Raw genomic sequence first — 24,000 nt, 5'->3', positions numbered from 1 at the left:
GGCGTCTCCACTGCATCCGACTTTTGGTGATGTATGGCTTAGATGCAGCTGCTCGGCCATGGAAACCCATTCCATGAAGCTCTCTGCGTACTGTACGTGGGCTAATTGGAAGGTCACATGAAGTTTGGAGCTCTGTAGCAACTGACTGTGCAGAAAGTCTTTGCACTATGCGCTTCAGCAACCGCTGACCCCTCTCTGTCAGTTTTTACGTGGCCTACCTCTTCGTGGCTGAGTTGCTGTTGTTCCCAAACTCTTCACTTTTCTTAGAATGAAGTTGACTTTGGAATATTTAAGAGCGAGGAAATTTCACAATTGGATTTGTTGTATGTCTTAGATAGAGCTGCTCGGCCATGGAAACCCATTCCATGAAGCTCTCTACGTACTGTACGTGGGCTAATTGGAAGGTCACATGAAGTTTGGAGCTCTGTAGCAACTGACTGTGCAGAAAGTCTTTGCACTATGCGCTTCAGCATCCGCTGACCCCTCCCTGTCAGTTTACCTCTTCGTGGCTGAGTTGCTGTTGTTCCCAAACTCTTCCATTTTTTTTAAATAATAAAGCGGATAGTTGGAATATTTAGGAGCGAGGAAATTTCGCGACTGGATTTGTTGCACAGGTGGCATCCTATGACAGTTCCACGCTGGAAATCACTGAAAGCGGCCCATTCTTTCACAAATGTTTGTAGAAACAGTCTCCATGCCTAAGTGCTTGATTGTATACACCGGGCCAAGTGATTAGGACACCTGATTCTCATCATTTGGATGGGTGGCCAAATACTTTTGGCAATATAGTGTATCTGTTGGTGTGGATCTCACACTCAGGTTCACGACGTATGGGCGAGTGGTACATTATAGTTCTCCAAATGTACACCATGTAAATAAACAGACAATATTAGGTCCGATTTGATTTTGATCATTTACAAACAAAGTGTACTGAATTTTACACAAAACGTCAGGCTTTTGTCCACAGTGTCCAACACAGTCAGAGAGTCCTCCCCCTCAGTCAATGATGAATTCATAAGGGTCAGGCGAGGTCCATTTCAACTGTAATTAATAATACATGAAGAATAACAGTCAGCATAAACATATTCGATTTAGCGTTAGCCTGTTAGCATTAGCATTTGTTTTGGTTGAGGCGAATAGTTTGAAAAAATGACTGCTGAACATAAGTTGAGGTTAGGGTTTTGGTTAAGGTTTGGGTTGAAAAAGCAACGCATTCAACAAACGTCAGAAATCAAGTGTCCACCCTCGCGTTGTGGCCGTGTCTTTAAAGGGGAACATTATCACCAGACCTATGTAAGCGTCAATATATACCTTGATGTTGCAGAAAAAAAGACCATATATTTTTTTAACCGATTTCCGAACTCTAAATGGGTGAATTTTGGCGAATTAAACGCCTTTCTATTATTTGCTCTCGGACGTCACATCGGGAAGCAATCCGCCATTTTCTCACTTTCGTCGGTGTGTTGTCGGAGGGTGTAACAACACGAACAGGGACGGATTCAAGTTGCAGCAGTGGCCCGAAGATGCAAAAGTGGCAAGAAATTGGTTCAAAATACGAGGGTGTGGGGAAAGCCGACGAAATGGTCAGTCGTTTGTTCCGCACACTTTACCGACGAAAGCTATGCTACGACAGAGAAGGCAAGAATGTGTGGATATCCTGCGACACTCAAAGCAGATGCATTTCCAACGATAAAGTCAAAGAAATCTGCCGCCAGACCCCCATTGAATCTGCCGGAGTGTGTGAGCTATTCAGGGACAAAGGACCTTGGTAGCACGGCAAGCAATGGCGGCAGTTTGTTCCCGCAGACGAGCGAGCTAAACCCCCTGGATGTCTTGGCTCACACCGTCAAGAGAAAAATATCGACCCTAGCTTCCCTGGCCTGCTGACATCAACTCCAAAAGTGGACAGATCAGCTTTCAGGAAAAGAGAGCGGATGAGGGTATGTCTACAGAATATATTAATTGATTAAAACTTTATTCATTACTCGCGGTTTTACGTAAATTATTATACATAAACTGTGTTTACCAATAGTTTAGCTTAAAAACATTAATTTTTTTCAATCATTCGAGTACATTCGGGTAGTCTTGTGTAATGCAGTATTTTGTGTCTATTTAGGTATGGTTAACCTGAGTGCTGAAACTGTGGAAAAATATATGTTCTTAGCGCGCCTGAAATGGGCTGTCTGCACTCTCAAAGTGCATGTTGTTGCCAAATGTATTTCATATGCTGTAAACCTAGTTCATAGTTGTTAGTAATTATCTTATCAGACAGTGTTAAGCCGCTGAAATCCGAGTCTGAATCCGAGCTAATGTCGCTATACCTTGCTGTTTGTTTGTATTGGCGTCACAGGAAAATGGACGGGTGTATATAACGATGGTTAAAATCAGGCACTTTGAAGCTTTTTTTAGGGATATTGCGTGATGGGTAAAATTTTGAAAAAAACTTCGAAAAATAAAATAAGCCACTGGGAACTGATTTTTAATGGTTTTAACCCTTCTGAAATTGTGATAATGTTCCCCTTTAAACCGCGGTTCCGTCGTCGTCACCCTTGTGGGCGTGACTTAGAGTAGCGTCTGCGGGCCACAGCTGGACGCTTCTCTTCAAAGTCCCTGTTGGTGACTCCGGACTAAAAGGTTCCTGGTGGGACTTAATTCAGTGGAAACGCACATGGGGTTTTCCATTTACCAGAGCAAACTGGAACGTTCCTGTGGTGTAAAGTGGCATTTTGTTCAACATGTCTGTTGTGGTGAAGAAGGAGCTGAGCCGGAAGGCAAAGCTCTCAATTTACCGGTCGATCTACGTTCCCATCCTCATCTATGATCATGAGCTTTGGGTTATGACCGAAAGGACAAGATCACGGGGTTTGTGGTCAAATCTGGCGGGGCTCTCCCTTAGAGATAGGGTGAGAAGCTCTGTTTTCCGGGATGAGCTCAAATTAAAGCCGCTGCTCCTCCACATCGAGAGGAGCCAGATGAGGTGGTTCGGGCATCTGGTCAGGATGCCACCCGAACGCCTCCCTAGGGAGGTGTTTAGGTCACGTCTGACCGGTAGGAGGCCACGGGGAAGACCCAGGACACGTTGGGAAGACTATGTCTCCCGGCTGGCCTGGGAACGCCTCGGGATCCCCTGAGAAGAGCTGGACGAAGTGGCTGAGGAAAGGGAAGTCTGGGCGACCCGACCTCGGATAAGCGGAAGAAGATGGATGGATGGATGGATGGATGTCCGAAACAAATAAACCATTGTCATTGCTTCAACGTATGCGGTATATATCGAGGTTTTCAAATTTGGGTTTAGCATTCTGGGGGGGAAAAATGCATCAGTGTAAGTATTGTTGGGTAATGGTGGTGCAGGTCGGGAGCACGCTCCAAGGCTTATTAGCATACAATGAGCTCATTTTCCAATCTGGCAAATATAAACAGAGAAAAGTGGGGCATAATGGCTCCTTTGGAAGTACTGTTTCAGGGAAACATTTAGAATTCCAGTTCACATTTTAACAGCCAAATGCTGGAGCCACAGTACTCTGTTGAGGCGATATGAAAAACCTGCTTTTGTGAGACACTCAAGATGGATCAGTGCCGGCAGAAGTAATGGCCTTACATCCACTCATGAATTTTAATATATTCCACTGCCATCAGCCTTCCGAGCTGTACCACAACCCGCCCCTTCCCTCGCCCTCTCCATCTGGAGTTCAAGTATCACTTTCCCATCCATCAACATCTTTGCACCGTGACGGCCGGCAAGAGTCTCAAGCAAATGTTTACTTCCCGAGTCCTGAAATAGGGATTGTGTGTCGGCTGGATGGATGCGGAGAGGATGAAACCGGCAAACAAGTCAAGGAGTAGTAGTAGATTTATACTACATGCCACAATTCAACCTTTCTGTTTGTTCCCTCTCCCCAGTTGTGAACTGCACAGACCCGGGTCATGTGGAGAACAGTGTCAGGCAGATCTTAACCAGTGGACCACATCGCTTCAGCTTCCAGACCACGGTGTCATACCGATGCAACCCGGGCTACTACCAGCTGGGAACCAGCTCCATCTCCTGTCAAGGCGACGGGACCTGGGACCGCTCCTTACCCAAGTGCCTTTGTGAGTAACCCCGGTTGGGAAAATGCGTGTAATGCTGCGACTGGGAATGATAGTTGTGGCGTTCCCTATGAGTTGTGCTCTAGGGGTGAGAAAGGCTATGACCACAATCAAGTCCATATAGACTTCAAAGCTAATGTCGGCATTGCATGATGCCACGCAAACAACGCAGATGTCCTCAAAGTCTACCGCTTGTAATGATGTTTTTCTGCGGTCTGCCATGGTTTTCTACCAATCTCGCACAAATTTTGCAGACCTTTTAGTCAGTCCTTTAGAAATGTGCACTAAGGCTGAAACCCTGTCCCCCTTTGTTATACCCTTGGCTCTCAGCCCTTCAACACAGAGAGCAAAGACGTAGCGGTGGAAAACATGTCCTACAAAACAAGAGAGCACTCGTTTCCCGCTACATTATCGCACCTAGCCGTGGCTTTTATTTCCAGATGGATGATGAGCAATAAAATGTGAACATTGTGTTACTCAGAAGCTACAATGTGTCATTAAGAGCTATTTTAAAGTAAATTAATCAATCAACGTTGCCCTTAATCACAAATGTCTCAAAGGGCTGCACAAGCCCCAACAGATCCAACATCAGGGCAACATAAAACTCAAGAAACCTTGGAAGGGACTGTAGATGTGGGGGACTGGTGCAATGGATGCCGAGTGGCTTCAATTAATAATGTGAGAGTCCAGTCCATAGTGGGCCAGCTTGGGATCATCTTGAATGTAGACACGTAGAGACTTCCCCAACTGATGCACAGAGGAGTGGTCCACCCCGGGTCCTGACTTGGAACAGCTAGAGCCAAAGGGCAGAGCGGAAAAGAGAGACGGCAGATCAACTGGTCTAAAAGGGTGGTCTATTTAAAGGCTAGACTTACCTTTTTGAAACCAAGAGCTACTTCTTGGGTACTGATTAATGCGAAGGGCTACCAGTTTGATACACACTTCAATAAATTGCCAGAAATAGCCAATTTGCTCAATTTACCTTTAACTCTATGTTATTATTAATAATTAATGATATTTATCTTTGTGGAATCACTGATCATCTTAATGATTTCTCACAATAAATATATATAGAAACAGATAAATATCAATATGCAACACTTTATTTTTATATTTTCTCTAAGTGCACATTTTTCAAATTGAACATTTTCAAATGATCACTTCCAAGACAGTCTTGTGAAATCACAACATCCCATTTTAACTAGCTAGCCACTAACATTTTTATAAAAGAGGAGAAAACACGAAAAAAAAGAAAATTACATTTTGAAACATAGTTTATCTTCAATTTTGACTCTTTAAAATTCAACCGAAAAAAAGAAGAGAAAAACTAGCTATTTGAATCTTTTTGAAAAAATAAAAAAAAACATTTATGGAACATCATTAGTGATTTTTCCTGATTAAGATTAATTTTCTAATTTTGATGACATGTTTTAAATAGGTTAAAATCCAATCTGCACTTTGTTAGAATATATAACAAATGGACCAAGGTATATTTCTAACAAAGACAAATCATTGTTTCTTCTAGATTTTCCAGAACAAAATTTTTAAAAGAAATTCAAAAGACTTTGAAATAAGATTTAAATTTGATTCTACAGATTTTCTAGATTTGACAGAATAATGTTTTTGAATTTTAATCATAATAAGTTTGAAGAAATATTTCACAAATATTCTTCGTCAAAAAAACAGAAGCTAAAATGAAGAATTAAATTAAAATGTATTTATCATTCTTTACAATAAAAAAAAAATAATTTACTTGAACATTGATTTAAATTGTCAGGAAAGAAGAGGAAGGAATTTAAAAGATTTAGTATATATGTATATATATATGTATTTATATATGTATATACATATATATATATATATATATATATATATATATATATATATATATATATATATATATATATATATATATATATATATATATACATTTATATATACATATATATATATATATATATATATATATGTATATATATACATATATATATGTATATATATATGTATATATATATATATATATATATATATATATACGTATATAGGTGTATAGGTGTACAACGGTAAAAACAGTATAGTTATATATATATATATATATATATATATATATATATATGTGTATGTAAAGGTCTATATAAAGGTATATACAATATAGTTAGATATGTATAGATGTGTATGAGTACCGTATTTTCCGCACTATAAGGCGCACCGGATTATTAGCCGCACCTTCTATGAATTACATATTTCATAATTTTGTCCACCAATAAGCCGCCCCGGACTAAAAGCCGCGCCTACGCTGCGCTAAAGTGAATGTCAAAAAAACGCTGCGCTAAAGTGAATGTCAAAAAAACAGTCAGATAGTTCAGTCAAACTTTAATAATATATTGAAAACCAGCGTTCTAACAACTCTGTCCCAAAATGTACGCAAATGTGCAATCACAAACATAGTAAAATTCAAAATGGTGTAGAACAATAGCAACATAATGTTGCTCGAACGTTAATGTCACAACACACAAAATAAACATAGCGCTCACCTTCTGAAGTTATTCTTCATTCGTAAATCCTTCGAATTCTTCGTCTTCGGTGTCCGAATTGAAAAGTTGGGCGAATACGGGATCCAAAATGGCCGGTTCCGTCTCGTCAAAGTCACCGGAGTCAGTGTCACTGTTGTCCAGCAGTTCTGTGAATCCTGCCTTCCGGAAAGCTCGGACCACAGTTGTGACCGAAACTATCTGCCCAGGCATTTACGATCCACTGGCAGATGTTGGCGTATGTCGACCGGCGCTATCTGCCCGTCTTAGTGAAGGTGTGTTCGCCTTCGGAGCTGTGTGAAAAAAGCCACCCGGCCTCTTCGCGTAAACTTCCCTTAACCACTCGCTCATCTTTTCTTCATCCATCCATCCCTTCGAGTTAGCTTTTATGATGACGCCGGCTGGAAAGGTCTCTTTTGGATGGGTGGAAGTTAGCATGGCAAGCTAGAACCACAGTGAAGGATGACTTCTCATTCCCTGTGGAGCGAATATTCACCGTACGTGCTCCCGTTCCACAGTGCGGTTCAGTTGCTGTGAAATACGGTAGTAATCCGTGTGCGGATGGAGAGATTGCGTCTTTTTATGAACCGGATCGTTTTGTAGGAGCCATTTTGTGGTCTTTACAGATGTAAACAGGAAATGAAACGTACGGTGATATCCGCGCGTTTTTTCTTCTTCTTCCGGGGGCGGGTGAAGCGCTTCCTGTTCTATGGGGGCGGGTGAAGCGCTTCCTGTTCTATGGGGGCGAGTGCTTTCCTTGGCGGTTGCTTGCGTAGAAGAAGAAGCGCTTCCTGTTCTACCGGGAAAAAAGATGGCGGCTGTTTACCGAAGTTGCGAGACCGAAACTTTATGAAAATGAATCGTAATAAAGCGCACCGGGTTATTAGGCGCACTGTCAGCTTTTGAGAAAAATTGTGGTTTTTAGGTGCGCCTTATAGTGCGGAAAATACGGTATATAAAGGTATATACAGTATAGTTATACATGTATGTATATAGGTATATAAAGGTATATGCAGTATAGTTACATATACATGTATGTATATAGGTATATAAAGGTATATACAGTATGGGCGTAATATGATCAAACTTTCTTGTTCTTGTCAAAAGTTGAACAGCCGCATTTCGTACCAGCTGTAGTCTTTTAATGCTAGACATAGGAAAACCCGAAAATAATACGTTACTGTAATCGAAGTAAAAAGTAAAAGTTAAAACTAACAGATTAACTGTCTAATCATTCATGAAATGTCGTAAATTGTAGTGAAGTCTTTATTCAAAGTAGTTGCATTATGGCCGTAAGTGAAGAAAATTCCATGAATTAATCGCACCATTTTATAAGCCGCAGAGCTCAAGGCATAGGAAAAAAAATAGCAACTTAAAGTCAGGAATTTACGGTACTTTTTTTTTTTTACCACACTCACTAAAGTTTTTTCACCTTCACAGATCCATTAATCAATTTTTCTCCACTCACAGTGGTGTTGTGCGACCGCCCCAGCATCCCCCCCTACGCCCAGATCTCAGGCGACCGTCGGACCGTGGGCTCGGTCATCCGCCACAGCTGCATCGGCCAGCGCGCCATCGTCGGCAACACCACGCGCATGTGCCAGCTGGACGCGCAATGGAGCGGCTCCCCGCCGCACTGCTCAGGTACTCCCCGTGCCACCAAACTCTGGAAGCAGGATCATTAAAGCAAGGTGGCGTCATTCCTTCCAATACGGGGCCAGAAGTTGGGGGTTTTGGGTGGGCAGATGTCGTCTGCTAATGGTCAGGAGGAGGCATGCCTCAAGGGCAAAGCAAGTACCCACCATAAAAAATGCACTCAGGAAGAGAAGCCGACATTCCAGCTTGTTTACGAAGCTCAATAAAGAAAAGTCTTTTCTTGGAGCCACGTGGATCAACTCACCAAATGCCAAGCGAATTGTGAAGTCCACCAACAATAAAGTCGAGATTAATTGTCGCTTACCGCCGAATAATGTATGCAGGCTGGCATTTCCACCGCACGCCGTCAGTTTAATGTCACAATTATCAGCAATCACGCGCAACCCGCACATTTGTCACTTTCCCCAACATTTCCGTATAGATTTTTGTTGCGAGCTAATAGCTCTGCACCATTAAAATGACACAAAGCCCACATGGGGCCATGTGGACGTGAGTGCTATTACTAAATCGATAGTCGTTTTAAAAGTAGGGTATGTCAACGAGGTACAAGGTTGTTCCCTGCATGTTTAACAAATACCGTTAATGACTTTTATTTTTGAGAGGATTATTTAGAGCAGTGTTTTTCAACCGCTGTGCCGCGGCACACTGGTGTACCGTGAGATATACCATATTTTTCGGAGTATAAGTCGCTCCGGTGTATAAGTCGCTCCGGAGTATAAGTCGCACCGGCCGAAAATGCATAATAAAGAAGGAAAAAAACATATATAAGTCGCACTGGAGTATAAGTCGCATTTTTGGGGGAAATGTATTTGATAAAAGCCAACACCAAGAATAGACATTTGAAAGGCAATTTAAAATAAATAAAGAATAGTGAACAACAGGCTGAATAAGTGTACGTTATATGAGGCATAAATAACCAACTGGTATGTTAACGTAACATATTATGGTAAGAGTCATTCAAATAACTATAACTTATAGAACATGCTATACGTTTACCAAACAATCTGTCACTCCTAATCGCTAAATCCCATCCATCCATTGATCCATCTTCTTCCGCTTAGCCGAGGTCGGGTCGCGGGGGCAGCAGCTTAAGCAGGGAAGCCCAGACTTCCCTCTCCCCAGCCACTTCGTCCAGCTCCTCCCGGGGGATCCCGAGGCGTTCCCAGGCCAGCCGGGAGACATAGTCTTCCCAACGTGTCCTGGGTCTTCCCCGTGGCCTCCTACCGGTCGGACGTGCCCGAAACATCTCCCGAGGGAGGCGTTCGGGTGGCATCCTGACCAGATGCCCGAACCACCTCATCTGGCTCCTCTCGATGTGGAGGAGCAGCGGCTTTACTTTGAGCTCCCCCCGGATGGCAGAGCTTCTCACCCTATCTCTAAGGGAGAGCCCCGCCACCCGGTGGAGGAAACTCATTTCGGCCGCTTGTACCCGTGATCTTGTCCTTTCGGTCATGACCCAAAGCTCATGACCATAGGTGAGGATGAGAACTTAGATCGACCGGTAAATCGAGAGCTTTGCCTTCTGGCTCAGCTCCTTCTTCACCACAACGGATTGATACAGCGTCCGCATTACTGAAGACGCCGCACCGATCCGCCTGTCGATCTCACCATCCACTCTTCCCTCACTCGTGAACAAGACTCCGAGGTACTTGAACTCCTCCACTTGGGGCAAGATCTCCTCCCCAACCCGGAGATGGCACTCCACCCTTTTCCGGGCGAGAACCATGGACTCGGATTTGGAGGTGCTGATTCCCATCCTATGAATCGCTAAATCCCATGAAATCTTATACATCTAGTCCAGGGGTCGGCAACCTTTACCAGTCAAAGAGCCATTTTGACCAGTTTCACAAATCAAAGAAATCAATGGGAGCCACAAAATTCTTTTGAAATTTAAAATGAAATGACACTGCATACAAAGTTTTTTTTTGCTTTGTGCTATGTATAAACCAAGGGTTTCGAGTTTTGTATGAATGGCGCTTGACAGCGTCATACTTGTCAACCTCCCAATTTTTCCAGCATACTACGAAATTCAGGGTATCTCTTCTCTCGAACGTACCGTGATGGTACAGCATTTAGCGCCCACTTCATCCAGCGTCCCGGCCCAGCCACACGTTTTAAGGGGCTTCTACTTGCACATGTAAGTGACAGCAAGGCATAGTTGGTCAACAACCACACAGGTTACACTGACGGTGGCGGTATAAACTTTAACACTCTTACTAATAATGCGCCACACTGTGAACACACACCAAACAAGAATGACAAACACATTTCGGGAGAACATCTGCACCGTAACACAACATAAACACAACAGAACAAATACCCAGAATCCCATGCAGCCCTGACTCTTCCGGGCTACATTATACACCCCCGCTACCAAACCCCGCCCACATCAACCGACGCACGGGGCTGGGGGCGGGGTTTGGTGGTAGCAGGGGTGTATAATGTAGCCCGGAAGAGTGAGGGCTGCATGGGATTATGGGTGTTTGTTCTGTTGTGTTTATGTTGTGTTAAGGTGCAGATGTTCTCCCGAAATGTGTTTGTCATTCTCGTTTGGTTTTGGTTCAACGTGTGGCGCATTATTAGTAAGAATGTTAAAGTTATTTTATATGGCCACCGTCAGTGTAACCTGTGTGGCTGTTGACCAAGTATGCTTTGCTGTCACTTACGTGTGCAAGTAGAAAATACATACAACAAAAGGTTGGGTTGGCACGCTGTTTTTACAGATTGTAGAGGGCGCTGAATGCTGTACCATCATGGCACGCCCTTATTATTATTGTTAGGGTGAAAATCGAAGAATATTAATTCCGGGAGTTTTTCTGCGAGAGGCACTGAAATCTGGAAATCATATTATTTGATATTTTACGCTAAAGTGTTAATCATTTCACACATAAGTCGCTCCTGAGTATAAGTCGCACCCCCGGCCAAACTATGAAAAAAAACTGGGACTTATAGTCCGAAAAATACGGTAGTTTGGTGTGCCGTGGGACATTATGCCATTTCACCTAATTGGGTTAAAATATTTTAAAGTTAAATTTAAAGTACCGATGATTGTCACACACACACAAGGTGTGGCAAAATTATTCTCTGCATTTGACTCATCACCCTTGATCACCTCCTGGTTGGTGAGGGGAGCAGTGAGCAGCAGCGGTGGCCGCGCCCGGGAATCATTTTTGGTGATTTAACCCCCAATTCCAACCCTTGATGGCTCCCATTTTTATAGTCTTTGGTATGATTTATGCAAACCAGTAATCCGCTAATAATGTGCCGTTGTTGAGTGTCTGTACCGTCTAGAGCAGATGTGTCAAAGTCATTTTCACCGAGGGCCACATCGCAGTTGTGTTTGGCCCCCGAGGGCCGCTTCTCACAGTGAATACTATTATTACACAATTTTTTTATGCATTTTATTAGTACTTTTTATTGTCATTCAAATTGGAACTTTACAGTACAGATAAGAACGAAATTGTGTTGCATTAGCTGGTTGTAGTGCAGGATAAAAGAGCAATAAGGTGCAGATATAAATAAATACAGATAAATATATTGCACTTTTGCATATGCATCCACGTTTATGGATGTATGTTATATTGTCTTTTTTATTCCAGCCAGTTAATTCATTTTTGGAGGGAATTGAGGGGATTATTATGATGCGTTCAAGAGTCTTACGGCCTGAGGGAAGAAGCTGTTACAGAACCTGGAGGTTCTGCTACGGAGGCTGCGGAACCTCTTTCTAGAGTCCAGCAGTGAAAACAGTCTTTGGTGGGGGTGGGAGGAGTCTCTGCAGATACAATATATACAATATATACTACAGAATGTAGTGTATATTACTGTAAATGGAAAAACAGTACTGCTGTTTTTATGGTAAAAGAAAAAAAAAAAAAAAGGCAGCTTAGTTGCCAGAATTGTACTGTAAAATTTACATTTGTTTTTTTACTGTGAATAAAAAAAAATGCAATTTTACAGTAAAATTTGGGCACCTGAGCTGCCAGTTTGTTTTGTTTGCAGATTTTTGGGTGTATTACTGTGAATGCCAAAATGGCACCACAGTTTATTGCAGTAAAAAAAAGTATGTTTTTTTCATTTCGCCAAAAAGGCTGTAAAAACAGTAAATTTCACAATTTTACCATGAAATCTATTGCTACTTTTACATTGCACAATTTGATGGATAACACCCTCTGAAACCATTATTATTCTTATTTATTTCTGTTGAAAAAATGGTTTGAATGTTTGATAATATATTTTGGCATAATTAGACAATATTTAAGTTAGCATAATTTGCTATTACATGTAGTACATATATTTTTTTTCTCCCAAAATAGAAGGAAAGAATACATTTAGTAAAAAAAATTACAGTACTTTATTGATGCATATTATTTCCAGGATTTTGAGGGCCAAATAAAATGAAGCTTTGAGTTTGACACCTGTGGTCTAGAGCTTGGCATATCAGTAGGTGGCAGCAGGTAGCTAATTGCTTTGTAGATGTCGGGAACATGGTTTGTGGTGATCACAATATGCGGTAGGCAGGGTGCAGGTAAAAAGGTATCTAATGCTTAAACCAAAAATAAACAAAAGGCAAGTGCCGCTAAGAAAATGCATTGAAGCTTAGGGAAGGCTATGCAAAACGAAGCTAAAACTCAACTGGCTGCCAAGTAAACAAAAACAGAACGCTGGACGACAGCAAAGACTTACAGCGTGTGGAGCAGCAGACGGCGTCCACAAAGTACATCCGTACATGACATGACAATCGACAACAAAATAGTAGAGCAAGACAAGAACAGGAAAACAGCAAAAAAAAAGTCCAAATAAGTCAGGGTGTGATGTGACAGGTGGTGACGGTACACCTACTTTGAGACAAGAACTATATTGATGCATGCTTGGTTATGGTTTAAATTAATATCCAACAATTGCAAGAATGACTTTTTACTGTCAATATCAGCTACTGAGTTTCATTTTTTAATGTTTTCTGCTGGTGGTGTGCCTCTGGATTTGTCCAATGAAAAAAATGTGCAGGAAAGGTTGAAAAACACTGATTTAGAGCAGGGGTGTTAAACTGGTTTATGGCTGCCATTAGAAGGCTGCTTGAAACAGTGAATAATGTATGAATTTGCCTCTGGATTTCATTATAAATGATATGAATTGTTTTAAGTAGTCTGTCGATTTTACAGTCAAAACTTTACATTTACAAAATGTTACTGTAAAATAGTGTTTTATTTTTTACAACATTTTACAGTAAATATAAAAACAATACCGCTGTTTTGTGTTTTACGGAAAAATATGGCAGCTTAATTGCTAAAATTTTACTATAAAATGTACATTGTTTTTTTACAACATTATATTGTTATTGGAAAAACAGTACAAGTTTTTATTTTTTATTCTGGCAACTTTGCTGCCAGTTTTTCTACCGTAGACATTTTTTAATAATTTTTTTCCATTTACAGTAATACACCGTTAAAAACAAGATTTTACAGTAAAAATATGGCAGCTCCGTCAACAGAATTTTAACGCCCAAAAAAATGGTAGTTTTTTTTTTCAATTTCCAGTAATATGCTGTCAAGAACACAGTAAAATTGTATTGTCATTTTTATTAATATGATGGATAGTTTGCTGTAAAATCATAAGTCAAGCAGATATTTAAGTATTTATTTTTATTTAGACAAAAAAGGTTTGGAAAGTATGATAATATACTGTACTATTTGTTGCAATAATGGATACTATTACAAGTTTATATATAAAGTACTTCATATTTTCTCACTAAATGTAATGGATTTTTTTCATTTTGACAGAAAAAACATAGTCGTGGTCAAAAGTGTACATACACTTGTAAAGAACATCATGTCATGGCTGTCTTAAGTTTCCAATCATTTCTACAACTCTTGTTTTTTTGTGATAGAGTGATTGGAGCACATACTTGTTGGTCACAAAAAACATTCATGAAGTTTGCCTCTTTTATGAATTTATTTTGAGTCTACTGAAAATGTGAGGGTCAAAAGTATACATACAGCAATGTTAATATCACATGGACATCACATGGACAAAGATAAGACCTTCCGGAGGAAAGTTCTGTGGTCTGATGAAACAAAAATGTAGCTGTTTGGCCACAATACCCAGCAATATGTTTGGAGGAGAAAAGGTGAGGCCTTTAATCCCAGGAACACCATTCCCACCGTCAAGCATGGTGGTGGTAGTATTATGCTCTGGGCCTGTTTTGCTGCCAATGGAACTGGTGCTTTACAGAGAGTAAATGGGACAATGAAAAAGGAGGATTAGCTCCAAATTCTTCAGGACAAGCTAAAATCATCAGCCCGGAGGTTGGGTCTTGGGCGCAGTTGGGTGTTCCAACAGGACAATGACCCCAAACACACGTGAAAAGTGGTAAAGGAATGGCTAAATCAGGCTAGAATTAAGTTTTTAGAATGGCCTTCCCAAAGTCTTGATTTAAACGTGGGGACAATGCTGAAGAAACAAGTCCATGTCAGAAAACCAACACATTTAGCTGAACTGCACCAATGTTGTCAAGAGGAGTGGTCAACAATTCAAGCAGAAGCTTGTGGATTGCTCGTTTTGACTGGTATTCTTGTCCCCACTGTAGGAGACGCTGCAGGCCTGTGTGGGGACCCGGGGGTGCCCGTGCACGGCATCCGTCTGGGGGAGCAGTTCAGTGTGGGCAGTGTGGTGCGCTTCAGCTGTGAGCCAGGCTACATGCTGAAAGGGTCGCCTGAGAGAAGCTGCCTGGCCAATGGGACCTGGCTGGGGACTCAACCTGAGTGCCACGGTAGGTTCAAATTGTGTTTCTCAGGTGTGGACAACACACGGTTTTATGCGTAAGACGTGTGGTTCTGATCAGTCCAACTTTTGATCTTATAATTATTTTATGCCATACTTTTTTTACCTCATAAAGTGGATTTTTTAAATCAAATATTTATCTTTTTATCTAAGTATTTCGACTCATACGTTTTACTTTTTATTTTTAAGAATTGTGACTGAACCTCAATTATGACTTTTTGTCAAAAAATTATGACTTTTTATCTATTTCTATTTTTCGTCTAATTTTTTTATTTTAAAATTTCAGCTTATTTTATTTTTCCAATTTTTTTAATCATTTCAACATTTTCATAATAATGACTTTTTTAAATTAATACATTTGACCTGTACAAATGTATAAATATCACCTTTTATACAAGAAAATACCTTTTATACAAGTGTATATTCATGTATAAATATGACCTTTTATACAAGAAAATACCTTTTATACGAGTGTATATTCATGTATGAATATGACCTTTTATACAAGAAAATAACTTATACGAGTGTATATTACTGTATAAATATGACCTTTTATACAAGAAAATAACTTTTATACGAGTGTATATTACTATATAAATATGACCTTTTATAAAATAAAATACCTTTAATACGAGTGTATATTCATGTATAAATATGACCTTTTATACAAGAAAATACCTTTTATATGAGTGTATATTCATGTATAAATATGACCTTTTGTACAAGAAAATACTTTTTACATGAGTGTATATTCATGTATAAATATGACCTTTTATACAAGAAAATATAAGTGTATATTCATGTATAAATATGGCCTTTTATACAAGAAAATAGCTTTTATACGAGTGTATATTACTTTATAAATATGACCTTTTATACAAGAAAATATAAGTGTATATTCATGTATAAATATGACCTTTTATACAAGAAAATACCTTTTATACAAGTGTATATTCATGTATAAATATGACTTTTTATACAAGAAAATATAAGTGTATATTCATGTATAAATATGACCTTTTATATAAGAACATACATTATATACGAGTGTATATTCATGTATAAATATGACCTTTAATACAAGAAAAAACCTTTTATACGAGTGTATATTCATGTATAAATATGACGTTTTATATAAGAACATACATTATATACGAGTGTATAGTCATGTATAAATATGACCTTTAATACAAGAAAAAACATTTCATACAAGTGTATATTCATGTATAAATATGACCTTTTATACAAGAAAATAACTTATACGAGTGTATATTACTGTATAAATATGACCTTTTATACAAGAAAATACCTTTTATATGAGAGTATATTCATGTATAAATATGACCTTTTATATAAGAACATACATTATATACGAGTGTATATTCGTGTATAAATATGACCTTTTATACAAGAAAATACCTTTTATATGAGTGTATATTCATGTATAAATATAACTTTTTATACAAGAAAATGCCTTTTATACAAGTGTATATTACTGTGTAATATGACCATTTATACAAGAAAATACCTTTTATACGAGTGTATATTCATGTATAAACATAACTTTTTATACAAGAAAATATATGTGTATATTCATGTATAAATATGACCTTTTATATAAGAACATACATTATATACGAGTGTATATTCGTGTGTAAATATGACCTTTAATACAAGAAAAAACCTTTTATACGAGTGTATGTTCATGTATAAATACGAGTTTTTATACAAGAAAATGCCTTTTATTCGAGTGTATGTATAGTCATGTATAAATATGACCTTTTATACAAGAAAATACCTTTTATACGAGTGTATATTCATGTATAAATATGACCTTTTATACAAGAAAATATACGTGTATATTCATGTATAAATATGACCTTTTATACAAGAAAATACCTTTTATATGAGTGTATATTCATGTATAAATATGACCTTTTATATAAGAACATACATTATATACGAGTGTATATTCGTGTATAAATATGACCTTTAATACAAGAAAAAACCTTTTATACGAGTGTATGTTCATGTATAAGTATGAGTTTTTATACAAGAAAATGCCTTTTATACAAGTGTATATTCATGTATAAATATGACCTTTTATACAAGAAAATAACTTATACAATTGTATATTACTGTATAGATATGACCTTTTATACAAGAAAGTACCTTTTATATGAGAGTATATTCATGTATAAATATGACCTTTTATATAAGAACATACATTATATACAAGTGTATATTCATGTATAAATATGACCTTTTATACAAGAAAATACCTTTTATATGAGTGTATATTCATGTATAAATATGACTTTTTATACAAGAAAATGCCTTTTATACAAGTGTATATTACTGTGTAATATGACCATTTATACAAGAAAATACCTTTTATACGAGTGTATATTCATGTATAAACATAACTTTTTATACAAGAAAATATAAGTGTATATTCATGTATAAATATGACCTTTTATATAAGAACATACATTATATACGAGTGTATATTCGTGTGTAAATATGACCTTTAATACAAGAAAAAACCTTTTATACGAGTGTATGTTCATGTATAAATATGTTTTTATACAAGAAAATGCCTTTTATTCGAGTGTATGTATAAATATGACCTTTTATACAAGAAAATACCTTTTATACGAGTGTATATTCATGTATAAATATGACCTTTTATACAAGAAAATATAAGTGTATATTCATGTATAAATATGACCTTTTATACAAGAAAATACCTTTTATATGAGTGTATATTCATGTATAAATATAACATACATTATATACGAGTGTATATTCGTGTATAAATATGACCTTTTATACGAGTGTATGTTCATGTATAAGTATGAGTTTTTATACAAGAAAATGCCTTTTATACAAGTGTATATTTATGTATAAACATGACTTTTTATACAAGAAAATATAAGTGTATATTCATGTATAAATATGACCTTTTATATAAGAACATACATTATATACGAGTGTATATTCGTGTATAAATATGACCTTTAATACAAGAAAAAACCTTTTATACGAGTGTATGTTCATGTATAAATTGTCAGAGTTTGTAGGTGACGAACCCCAAGATGCAGAGAAGGCGGAAGGCATTGTACGAGAAAACATGATTTAATTAAACACTAAGGCAAAACAACAAACGAAAGGGTAACAAAAGGCGCGCACAAGGCGGAGAACAAACTTGGCTATGAACTAAAATAGCACAGAGGCTAACTGTGGACAAGAAACCAAAAAACACTTACTGTGACACAAAGGAACTAGGACATGAGCAGAGTGAAACAAAAGTAGACAGAGCTACAACGACAAGTATTAAGAACAACGACACGACAGGTAGGAACGACAATGATCCAGCAATGACTGGAGGAGAAGGCAGGTTTAAATAGTAGCTGGCTGATTGACACCAGGTGTGGCCAGGTGCCAATCAGCCACAGCTGAGGGGAAGCAGCACTCAGGGAGACACTCAGGACATGAAGACAAAATAAAAGCGCTGACAGGAAACTAAGACAAACACAGAGAAAAAACTAAAACAGTCAAACTGTCAGGGACAAGCCTGACAGTAGCCCCCCTTCCTATAACAGATACCAGACGTTCTAGAACCCCCCCCCAAAAAAGTCCAAAGTCACGGGAGGGTGGAGGGAGGACAAGGAGGTGGGCCACCAGGCCAAGTGTCCCCGCAACCAGCGGGGAAGAGTTAGGTGGCGACGGCGAGTTGAACGCCGCCGCAATTGGCGAGGCGGCTCGCCCGCCGGCATGGGAGGACCCACCGGAGACGATGGTGGCGCCCTCTGCTGGCCCACCGGAGAAGATGGCGGTGGCGCCCTCTGCTGGCCCACCGGGGAGGATGGCGGTGGCGCCCTCTGCTGGCCCACCGGGGAGGATGGCGGTGGCGCCCTCTGCTGGCCCACCGGAGTGCATGGTGGCGGCGTCTGTTGGCTCACCGGAGAGGAGGATGGTGGCGCCCTCTGCTGCTGGCCCACCGGAGAAGAGGATGGTGGCGCCCTCTGCTGCTGGCCCACCGGAGAAGAGGATGGTGGCGCCCTCTGCTGCTGGCCCACCGGAGAAGAGGATGGTGGCGCCCTCTGCTGCTGGCCCACCGGAGAAGAGGATGGTGGCGCCCTCTGCTGCTGGCCCACCGGAGAAGAGGATGGTGGCGCCCTCTGCTGCTGGCCCACCGGAGAAGAGGATGGTGGCGCCGTCTGCTGCTGGCCCACCGGAGAGGAGGGTGGTGGCGCCGTCTGCTGCTGGCCCACCGGAGAGGAGGATGGTGGCGCCGTCTGCTGCTGGCCCACCGGAGAGGAGGATGGTGGCGCCGTCTGCTGCTGGCCCACCGGAGAGGAGGATGGTGGCGCCGTCTGCTGCTGGCCCACCGGAGAGGAGGATGGTGGCGCCGTTGGTTGTAGACCCACCGGAGTGCATGGTGGCGTCTGCCGGCCCACCGGACTGCATGGTGGCGTCTGCCGGCCCACCGCACTGCATGGTGGCGTCTGCCGGCCCACCGCACTGCATGGTGGCGTCTGCCGGCCCACCGCACTGCATGGTGGCGTCCGCCGGCCCACCGCACTGCATGGTGGCGTCCGCCGGCCCACCGGACTGCATGGTGGCGTCCGCCGGCCCACCGGACTGCATGGTGGCGTCTGCCGGCCCACCGGACTGCATGGTGGCGTCTGCCGGCCCACCGGAGTGCATGGTGGCGTCTGCCGGCCCACCGGACTGCATGGTGGCGTCTGCCGGCCCACCGGAGTGCATGGTGGCGTCTGCCGGCCCACCGGAGTGCATGGTGGCGTCTGCCGGCCCACCGGAGTGCATGGTGGCGTCTGCCGGCCCACCGGAGTGCATGGTGGCGTCTGCCGGCCCACCGGAGTGCATGGTGGCGTCTGCCGGCCCACCGGAGTGCATGGTGGCGTCTGCCGGCCCACCGGAGTGCATGGTGGCGTCTGCCGGCCCACTGGAGTGCATGGTGGCGTCTGCCGGCCCACCGGAGTGCATGGTGGCGTCTGCCGGCTCACCGGAGTGCATGGTGGCGCCGTAGGTTGCAGACCCACCGGAGATGATGGCGCCGTCTCTTGCAGACCCACTGGGGCGAGAAGTAGCTGTGCCTCCCCAGCTGCACTGCTACTCATAGCCCCTCCCCCAAGGGACGGATCCCAGACGTCCCCAGATAGGACCACAGACGACAGGGGTGGGAGGGAGAGGGCTTGAAAAGCGGCCAAACTTTTCTTCAGATTAGCCATTAAGTCCAAAGCTTTGTTAAGCCTCTCCGCCATGGACATCTCTGCGAGATTCGAATTTGGCTGGATCATTATGTCAGAGTTTGTAGGTGACGAACCCCAAGATGCAGAGAAGGCGGAAGGCATTGTACGAGAAAACATGATTTAATTAAACACTAAGGCAAAACAACAAACGAAAGGGTAACAAAAGGCGCGCACAAGGCGGAGAACAAACTTGGCTATGAACTAAAATAGCACAGAGGCTAACTGTGGACAAGAAACCAAAAACACTTACTGTGACACAAAGGAACTAGGACATGAGCAGAGTGAAACAAAAGTAGACAGAGCTACAACGACAAGTATTAAGAACAACGACACGACAGGTAGGAACGACAATGATCCAGCAATGACTGGAGGAGAAGGCAGGTTTAAATAGTAGCTGGCTGATTGACACCAGGTGTGGCCAGGTGCCAATCAGCCACAGCTGAGGGGAAGCAGCACTCAGGGAGACACTCAGGACATGAAGACAAAATAAAAGCGCTGACAGGAAACTAAGACAAACACAGAGAAAAAACTAAAACAGTCAAACTGTCAGGGACAAGCCTGACATAAATATGAGTTTTTATACAAGAAAATGCCTTTTATACGAGTGTATATTCATGTATAAATATGACCTTTTATACAAGAAAATACCCTTTAAAGGAGTGTATATTACTGTATAATTATGACTTTTTATGCAAGAAAATACCTTTTATATGAGTGTATATTCATGTATAAATATGACCTTTTATACAAGAAAATAACTTATACGAGTGTATATTACTGTATAAATATGACTTTTTATACAAGAAAATACCTTTTATTCAAGTGTATATTCATGTATAAATATGACTTTTTATACAAGTATGCTAACAGTTAACGCGTAAATGTTAGCATGTTAGCGTTAATATATATATATTTTTTTATTGTATTATTATTATGTTGTTGTTTTTTTAGCGATTTATGGATATAGGACAATAAAACAAGTGGTTCTTTGTCCCGTGGTACAGTTTAACGGATGAACTGAAACACAATGAAGCAAAAAAAAGGTAATTTCTTGTTCTATTGTACTTTAAAGAAATGCAGGTGTGCATAGAAACGTTAGGAGAGACGTTGCACCTTGCAGAGACGTGGCCGTCGGATCTTATTGAACATTGCGAGTGAGGTTGAAGGCGAACAATAGGTGTCGCGGGGTTAGTTGAAGGCCTTAAAAGTTCATTTAAAATCTGAATCCCTCCTAAGTGTGGCTGTCAAGCGTGCATCACAGAGCGGAACAAATTCCCCTTTTGCTGCAAAAGCAGACATCGGAGGTCGATGGGCGACGTGATCAGGATGCGTTCTTTCACCACGTATTCAGGACACATCCCACTGGAGACCCAGGGGCAGGCCCAGAAGACCATCCTACCCAGGCGGAAGGGCTTTGGGCGAGGTGGGGTGGGGGTGGGGGGGGGTGACGACCACTGGAGTTCAGATGTTGAGGAGAGGTGTGAAATGGAACGTAGCAGAAGTCTAACCAGAGACATAAAAGTAGTGATGTCATTGAAGTGGCGTGGAAAGTCACCTTGCCGCTGGTCTCTCGCCCTCGCTTGCGCTGGTGAGGGAGGAAACATGTCAATTAGCTGCTGTCTCAGCTGGTTAAACACAAGACAACACCGCATCAGAAACATCAAAGCGGCGATGGAAGCGGACAGATCGAGGCCAATTCCGCGCGTTAAGTCAGATGAACAAAGACAGCTTGTCGATTATTCGGGGCGAAGGCGTTTATACGTGCAAACCAGCAGATGACTGTGCAGCTTTTCTTCCTGTCACTCACACGCACTCCTCAGTCCCTCCAGGAATTCACAGGCTTTTTTTTTTTTTGCAATCGTTACTAGGGATGATGTTCGAAACCGGTTCTCCCGGTTGTTCGATAAGAAAAGAACCGATTCCATGGACTCGAATCCCTTTTTGAGAACCGGTTCCCGTTATCGAGGCCACTATAGTAAAGAAAATGAGTTGGTTCTTTATTCGAATCCCACAGGAAATGCCCTGTGGGACGGCAATGTTATGCCCATTTGATTGTAGACTCTTACTGACACTTTGTGGCGATATGAATATACTACGCGTCATTCGTTTGGGCACTTCCGGGTTGGCGACGTCTGTTCAGTTCATGTGACAATTGAGAAGTAGACAAGTTGTGTTAGCTCTTACAAGCCTTGGAAAAGATAAATCTGTAAGTAAACTGTTTAACTTGTTTATGAAACTGAATATTAAGGTGGAAAGTGGTTATTGACGTGCACGATTGAGCTCACAGAAACATTTGATTGGCAAAATAAATATCATGTTTTGTACTAAATGATCATTAAATCATTAAACAAGACGTTTAGCAGCCAAGAAATATGATTTCCCTTTTTTTTAGTGCAGTTACCAGTTGCTGGTTTTTTATCATCACAAATGATGGTATTCTCCCAAATATTCTGCAGGGGTGGTCTTATATTCAGGTCATGTCAGTATTTAAAGTAGGTAATCTGAGTTAAACAACACACACTTCTCTCCTTATGCCACCACCTCTGTCGCGTCTCCCTTTGGCTCACACCCTCTTTGGTGTGTACATATGAGCCGGCGTCGCCCACCTGTTCTTGGCTGGCACCGGCTTCAAAGGCCGGACCACATCTGGTCATTATATAAAAGGCCGGTACCCTCAGGACTCTGAGAGTCTGAGGCAAGCTGGAGTCTTTGCAGGCACTGGAAGTATAACTAACACACACACACACACACACACGCACACACACACACACTCTTGTGTTTGTTACCTTCTTAAGACCTAAGATAAAAGCCTTCCTCTTTAGGACCACCCTTTTTATATATATGAAGATTTGTATTTACTACATTAATAATATATACATACTATGCAAATATAAAAAAAGCTTGTTGTGAAAAATTAGTTGGAATTTCACGAGAAAAATGTCACAATTTCACACAAAAAAAAATTGAATGTTGGCAGTATTATAATAAAAGTCGTCATTTTACTCAATGCAAGTCAAAATTTTACAAGAAAAACTGAACATTTGTGCAAGATTATGATAAAAGTTGGAATTTTACTCAAAAAAGTCACAATTTTACAAGAAAAACTGAACAATTGTGCAATATTTTCATAAAAGTTGGAACTTTGCTCAATAACAGTCTCAATTTTACAAGAAAAGCTTAAAATGTTAGCAGATTTATGAAAAGAGTCGCAATTTTACTCGACAAAAGTCACAATTTTAAAAGAAAACTAACATTTTGGCAACATTATAATAACGATCGAAATTTTACTTGGCTAAATTATGACAAGTCATAAATTTACTCAAAAAAATGTCACTATTTTACGAGGACAACAAAAAACAATTGGCAACATTGTGATAAAAGTCAGACTTTTAAATGACAAATGTCACCATTTTCAAAGTAATAATTTTACATAAAAAAGTAATCATTTTACGAGAAGATATTGCAATGTTACAGAAACTGAAAGAATATGATAAATTGTTCCCAATTTTATGAGAAAAAAGTCGACACATTGTGAGAAAAAGACTCCTTTTACATCATTTTTTATTTTATTTATTTTTTTTGTTTGTAATTGCTTTTTAATCTTCATTATTTACTTCAAGTTATTACAGTATGTCTCTGTATACATATTTTAATTACTTATTGTATTCATT

General features: G+C 40.6%; 1 protein-coding gene across 1 annotated transcript in view; it reads left to right on the top strand.

The window, feature by feature from the left end:
• The window catches only part of csmd2 (CUB and Sushi multiple domains 2), an 828,472-nt gene that overhangs the window by 722,266 nt on the left and 82,206 nt on the right, over positions 1–24,000 (top strand). Inside the window, exons 56-58 of the mRNA XM_061982429.2 lie at positions 3,901–4,089; positions 8,088–8,261; positions 14,857–15,039. Coding sequence (XP_061838413.2) covers positions 3,901–4,089; positions 8,088–8,261; positions 14,857–15,039 — 546 coding nt within the window. The remainder of the gene's footprint in view (positions 1–3,900; positions 4,090–8,087; positions 8,262–14,856; positions 15,040–24,000) is intronic.

This window comes from Nerophis lumbriciformis, linkage group LG21 (assembly GCF_033978685.3).
Source record: "Nerophis lumbriciformis linkage group LG21, RoL_Nlum_v2.1, whole genome shotgun sequence".
Classification (NCBI taxonomy): domain Eukaryota; kingdom Metazoa; phylum Chordata; class Actinopteri; order Syngnathiformes; family Syngnathidae; genus Nerophis; species Nerophis lumbriciformis.
Note: the sequence above shows the minus strand (reverse complement) of the source record. Positions and strands in the feature narration are given on the sequence as shown.